This window comes from Panicum virgatum, chromosome 1N (genome assembly GCF_016808335.1).
Source record: "Panicum virgatum strain AP13 chromosome 1N, P.virgatum_v5, whole genome shotgun sequence".
Classification (NCBI taxonomy): domain Eukaryota; kingdom Viridiplantae; phylum Streptophyta; class Magnoliopsida; order Poales; family Poaceae; genus Panicum; species Panicum virgatum.
Genome location: NC_053145.1, coordinates 47,333,611 through 47,340,216, shown reverse-complemented (window position 1 = coordinate 47,340,216; position 6,606 = coordinate 47,333,611). Strand labels below are relative to the sequence as shown.

General features: G+C 42.7%; 1 protein-coding gene across 2 annotated transcripts; it reads right to left on the bottom strand.

The window, feature by feature from the left end:
• Positions 1–1,757: 1,757 nt before the first annotated feature.
• On the bottom strand, positions 1,758–6,367 carry LOC120656212 (ASC1-like protein 1). 2 transcript variants are annotated; one of them, XM_039934251.1, is made up of 6 exons: positions 5,988–6,367; positions 3,616–3,845; positions 3,369–3,524; positions 3,003–3,188; positions 2,410–2,591; positions 1,758–2,263 (listed from the first exon to the last, which is right to left on the bottom strand). In XM_039934251.1, exons 1-6 carry the CDS (start codon positions 6,135–6,137, stop codon positions 2,232–2,234), a joined length of 936 nt encoding a protein of 311 aa, XP_039790185.1. In that variant the 5' UTR covers positions 6,138–6,367; the 3' UTR covers positions 1,758–2,231. The 2 variants fall into 2 exon arrangements, 1 of the variants encoding a protein (XP_039790185.1); XR_005667838.1 differs by lacking the exons at positions 1,758–2,263; positions 2,410–2,591 and adding an exon at positions 2,602–2,890 and having other exon boundaries at positions 2,946–3,188; positions 5,988–6,356.
• Positions 6,368–6,606: the final 239 nt, after the last annotated feature.

Here is a 6,606-nt window from a genome sequence, read left to right as displayed (position 1 = left end):
CATTTACATATATATACCACATGTAGAACGAAGGCTCTATTATTCCATTATCTAACAAAAAGCGAAATAGCTTGTACGAAAATATTTATATTATTTGGCCAACAAATGGAACCTCCACGTTCGCTCTCAAGGTCTAGAAATTTTCACGTTAATCGGAGAAAAAAGAAAAATTAAAATTACCCACCACTGCCATTACGAAAAAATTAGCCTAAAATACCCATATACATGTTTATAAATTACCCACCAATATATTTTTATTTATAAATATAAATATATTCATTATTTTGCATATCAAGCTACATATGGTGCATACCTATAGGATATAGCAGCAGAGAAGCACTCTTGATTACTGAAGTAAGTAGCATGTGATTAGAAAGATTTGAGTTTATGAACAATAGTTAGATAAAAATACAAAATATATTTAAAATATCAATACTAGCCACGCAAATGCGCGGGTCACCCTGCTAGTTTATAGGAATTAAGGATTCATGTAGGGATGTAGGCAAAGCTGGATTACACTTTTGTAGTGGTTAGTGTGATGGTTTCATCACAATCTCCTGAAAGTCGAATTAATATATATCTACTATTTGACACCTTTGTTAGGTCAAGTAAGAATAATATTAAAAATAGAAATTATATTTTCTAAGTCAAGTAAGAATAATATTAAAAATACAAACTACTAATTAAGGATCCAGTGCCACGTTATAATGTTGTATTATTCGTCGTATCTATCAAAGAATACTCAATTATTGTTCATGCGCATTGTTCTCCTTCGTATTCCCATGCTGCTATAGCTACTCGATCGATCTACTAGCTAAATGTACGTCGTCTCCCTAGTCATAAAAAGTAATATTTAATCTAGATTTTAGACTCTCCAACTGAAATACAACTGTGGCTACATTTTTTTTTGCTAAAACATGCAACGCGTCATGTTTATTTGAAGGAAATTTGCTATTCTCACTGTAAGAGTAGTTCGTCTGAGCTAGAGCAACTCTCTAACTAGCAGCAAATTGGAGCATGCCCCCACATCTCCGCATCCATTTGCATGCCGGAACTGAACCTAGGAATCGGAATTCGGAAGGAGAAGGAACCTGCTCTGCTGCAAGGGCAAGGCCGCGGCCGCAGGCAGGACCTCTGAACTGAAAGCAGCCCGCTCGAATAAAGCGGGGGGCATGTGGCGCTCATCGATCGGAGGCGGAGCCCATGGTTTCCTCCAAAGCTACCCGCAGCGTGCTCGGGCATCTAGCTAGCGAGGCATCTACCGCACGGCGGCAGATCGGCCGGGAAAGCTAGCGAAAGCGACGCGTCGTGCTCTCCGGCCATGCGCGCGGGCACTTCAGCACCCCCGGATGTCTTGATGTCTCTGGATCGTGCGGCGCTTCTCTTCCTCCGATCCGTGGACAGGACGGCGGCGATGAGCTGCTGGGTAAAAGAAAGGTGCCCCCCGGGCAGGCTCGATGGATCGATCTCACCTCAGCTGCACATACAACCCGGAAAGAAAGAAGCTGCCGTCAGAAAGCCGATGGATGCAAAGCGGCCTGCTGCTGCCTTCTTTCCTGCGTGGCCATGGCCGGCCGGTCTCTGACTCCCGGTGACCGCGGCGAGTTGCTCACACGTGCGGTGCGCATCCAGCAAATCAAGAACGCAGCGTGTGGATGCATCTTTTTTTTTTTTGCTTGCTCCTCTCTGCTTTTCTTACTGGGGAAGAAGAGGTCAGAGCAGAGTGGCCTGCCTTTTGGGTGCGTAACACGGGCGGGTAGCACAAAAAGAGGTTTCTACTCAACTCATGTGTGTGCTTTGCTTCACCGAACAGAGGCCACCCCTGGCACACCGCAGGATGTACATGGTCTGTCGACAGAAAAGGCTTTTAGTTTACAACCAGTCTTTTTTCAGGAACGTCACGTTGCTTGGTGCTTGCTACGGTTACAGGGTAACGCTTAACACCTCTCTACAGAGTTTACACCCAAAAGAATGTTGTCTTCGGTATCCAGCTGCTCCTAATTAATGCACTGGAGCGCAATGTATTATCACGCATACATGGTACAACACATATGGGTGGCCGAGGCAGAACAAGTTGCAGCCCGGCTCTGATGAATCTCGTGAGGAACAATGCTCGTCCTCCCATAATCTGCACATATCATGAAATCCAGGAAAAGAATGCGGAAGCTCAAGGCACTGGAGTCGATGCTTTTAGCATCTTTGCAATAGAGAAGACAAGATGGTGGTGCCAATCAATCTTCGTGCTCGTCTTCTCCTTCAGAGTCTGAATGGAAAGCAAGGAAGGAGTAAAATCATAGCAAATTTTAACCTCGACAGAAGTTGGAACAAGCTGATTGCACAGCATTTTGCAAAATTTTCATGCTCATAGTCATATAGCATACCGAAAACTTCAGGGAGGGCGGTGCTTACCAGATCGTACATCATCTCCAACATTCCTTGTCATGATTTGTCTCACAAGCATCCGATATATTAAAACCCACCAATATATGTGGAGAACAAGTAGCGAAAATAGAAGGGAGTTGAACACATAATAGTATATGGGACCGTCAAAACTGTGTTTCTTTTTATCCAAAGTCAACAAGACCTCATAGCTGAAAGAAATGGGTTTAGTCAGATAATGTGTAAAGAATTCAAAAACATCCAGCCAGTTTTCTTCTAGAGTAAAGTGGTGAATCAGTATGGTAGCTTATCAGAATTTAACATGTTGGCTACAATAATTTATTATAATGTACTTTGGACACTAAATTATACGATAAGCAATCTCAAATTATTGTCGTGCTGCATACAAAACTATCCAAAACTTTAATTGCGTTTGTGTTGTCAACTGAAGTAAGGACTAAAGTTTCTTCAGGTATAAGATGCTAACTGTAAGACTAAGGCTTGTTCCTTAGACTAGAGGAAGTGACTGGCCAACTATTAACAAAGCATTAGGTACCAAACAAATAAGAAACTGGTGCCTGCTTTCACATACTGTATATGCAAAGCATTGGGTAACAATTTACCTTGTACTTCTCAGAATCCAGAATGGAAAATATGTGAGCCGGAGAAGAACCCATGAAACAACAAAAAGAAGAAATGAAACATTGGCAAGCCAATCACAATGGCTGTACTTGGACATCTTCCCTACTTCCAGGAAAACGTCACTTGCATCATGAATTGCCAATACTATAGAGCCAACTCTAGCAAATCTGGTTAACCAAGGAAAAGAAGTTTGAAATTAAAACAAATTGTCTATGAACTATGGAAGGAGTGACAAAAAAAAACTAGCAAATCAGATGATGAATGAGGAGTCCTTCTATACTGATAGAACGATGCTGCAAATTTATGAAACAACAAAGGCTAATGATTACTCATGATAAGAAACGTACCTGAACACATAAGATAGAACGATCAGGACTACAGTAGCAACATGATGTGACATCGACACGCCAAAGTCTGAACGCCTAGTTTCCCAAAACATAAGTGCAAATATGGAATATGTGTAGAATCCAGCCGCATACATGTATACCGCCTTAAGTTTCAATCTGAGAATATGGGCGCAATCATTAGATTTAGACCAGCCTGAGTACCGATAAGAATGTGTATCAGAAGATACAGTGGAAGGATCGGAATTACTTTATCTTTTGATCAGGCCAAACCTGTTGTCCAGGCCCTACCCAAAAATATTTGGTATTGGTGAACCAAGGCTCATTATATGTGACTGACAGAGATAAAAGCTCTCCAGATAGGAAATAAACACATTTCCATGCCGATTCCTTGAATTTTCTTATCTTCTTTATTGTTTCTTCTGTTTCATTATTAGCTCTCTGATGTCCCTTCCCAAGTATAAGCCTCCTTGCAACCCTCTGAAACATTTACATAGGAAAGCAGCAAAGTTGGCGATTAATACAAAACTTTAGAAGGAATGTCAAAGGCGTGAAAAAAAGAGTAGGTGAATCAAAAGACATATAATTGAAACACAAGACTAGAGAAGCATGAAAATCTATTCTGAAGGATGTTGATGCTGCATAACCTCTTAATGCAACCCTTTCCAAACAATATACTCCATCCGGAACCTTTTGTAAGGCGTATTTTCTTTTTCTTTTTTGACCGATATGTAAGGCGTTGATGTAGATGACGATGCATTTTAATGCCGGTCATTCAAGTCGCACAGAAGCCAAAACGTTTGGCATGTGCATGGGGGATTAAAGCTCAGTTGCATGGGCCCTAGCTATTGGTTCCATTGTTCTTCCAGCTTGGTCAGGCACAAAGCTCACTGCATGCATGCATGCAAATTGATGATGGCTCCACACGCCAATTGATAAAATGGTGCTGGGGTTAATTGTTCTTGGTATACGGAATACAAGCTCACACGCCTTAATAAAGGGCCCGGAGGGAGTACTTCAAAGGCATCAACAGATCCAAATCCAATAATGGCTATATTCAATAGGTACTAATGAAATGATCTCAGCAGGTAAATGAAAATGTCTCAAGTTCAAAGATGACACAAATGATAGAGATGAATGCATGCCAATACTCCATTACCCAGAATATACAGTTATTGTACATTTCTTTCTATATAACAATATTTTTTGTAAAAAGAAAAGTTTCAATTTTTCATCTAGTTCGACTTAGCCCGTAATCTCGACTAGCCTTCAAGTTAGCATCTTTATAAATGTACATAATTTATTCTTCTGTAAAGCTAATTCCGCCAAATTAAACAGAAGAACTCTACATTTCTCTTGCCCAAAATGCGACTGCTGACAGGTTGCAGTTACTTTCCAGATCAGATTGTTCAGACATATAGCCAGCAACACAAATTTTAATAATAACACCCTGATTGGAAATCACCATATAAAACTTAGCATAGAACCGAAATGCATTTCGACAAAGAGAAAATCAAAGCTCAGCAAAATTTCTGGCTCTAGAAAATCGAGAGGGTAAAGCAAACTGCTCTCACACTCCACAGCTGGAACTTATGATATTGTCAATGGATTTATACTTCATTTATCCTCACCTGGCTCATAAAAAAATCTATCTTATGCCAAAAACTGATATTGAACATAAGACCTTCTACAGAAGTCTTCATAGTCATGAATCAACTGAGTAACTGTACTTAGTTTTAAATACCACACTAGCTATAAGATGTACTGTTTACCATACTAAAGGAGCAACTGATCCTAGAAATAGTATTTGTGTGGGCCTGTTGCCAATTGCAGGCAAATACGGAATACCGCAACTCTCTAGTCTTCAAAGGCAATTCCGCAACAGCTGCCAACATCCTGACATATGAATCAACAACCTCTTCAGGAAACCTGCTCGCGGCTGCATACCGACGCTACTCCCTACTTATCAAGTACGAATGTTACAAAATCAGGCATCTCCATTAAATTCCATTACCTTCTATACGGAAGCTGCATAGCATTGGCCTACTTCTAGATTGAGGGACCACCAATTACAAAGGAGCAGAGCTTACAGTGCTACGCTAGGCATATTTGATATCTGAGACTCTCAGTGGCCAACTACAATAGACTTGACACTTGAGTTCCGAATCAAACAATTTAGCGATATAGGAGTCAGAGAGAAGGAGAGAGAAAATGCTACGAGAGCAGAGAAATGATATGATTTAGATCTTCCAAAAAGCTAATAATCATTTGAGACCGGAAAGAAACAATAATCAAGACAAGCGCTTCCCACATGTCAAATTAACCATGACACGCGCAACGATTTGATGATTAGATCACTAAAAATAGCGTCTTGTTGTTGCACGCAAGATGATTAGATCACTAAAAATAGCGCCTTGTTGTAGCACAAGAAACAGGTAGTTTAGTTCAGCTAAGGAAATTGTATAAGCTGTGATTAGAGCTGAGGAACCCAGCAAGAATTGAGGCGAATTTTCGGGCAGCAAGCAACGCGCTGCTCCCTTAAGAGCCAGAGTCAAGAAACCTGACCGAAGCAACCGCAGAACGAAAGAAAGAAAGAAAGGAAGACGGTGAGGGCGGGCGTACCTCGAAGACGAAGCGGTCGAGGAAGAAACGGACGGTGGGGAAGAAGAGGACGAAGGCCGGGAGCGCGAGGAAGTCGTCGTACGCCGGGTAGGCCTCGCGCTCCCAGTCCACCTCCGGCAGGAGCCGCCCCGCCGCCGCCCCGAGCCCCATGTCCACCCAGGCCCCGGCCGAATCGGAGGCCGCCTCTGGAGAGTCCCGCGGCGTCGGCGGCGGCGGCGGCCAGAAGGATCGACGGGATTGGTCCCGATTCGGCGGCTCTGTGCAGGAATGGGCCTCTGGGGGAGCCGGCCGGGGTGGACTCGCGCTGTGTGGCCGCGGCCGCCTCTGTGTTTACTTCTGCAAAGAATGCGATATTTTTTTCACTCTTTTCCCCGTGTTTTCGTTTCGTTTTTTTTTCTCGGGTCCGTTTTTGTACTGGCGGCCTTCGGGCTGCGGAGATACGGTACGGAAAATTGCAAGGCCTTGGGAATTGTAGCTAGGTCGCCGACGTCGACACGAATCTGATTTTTTTTTAAAAAAACCGTACTGTTCTAAACGGGAGAGCTAGTCGTGACAGCAGTCAGTCCCCAACCCGTGAAGCGCAGCGCAGATTATTCATATGTTCTACTGTAAACATGTA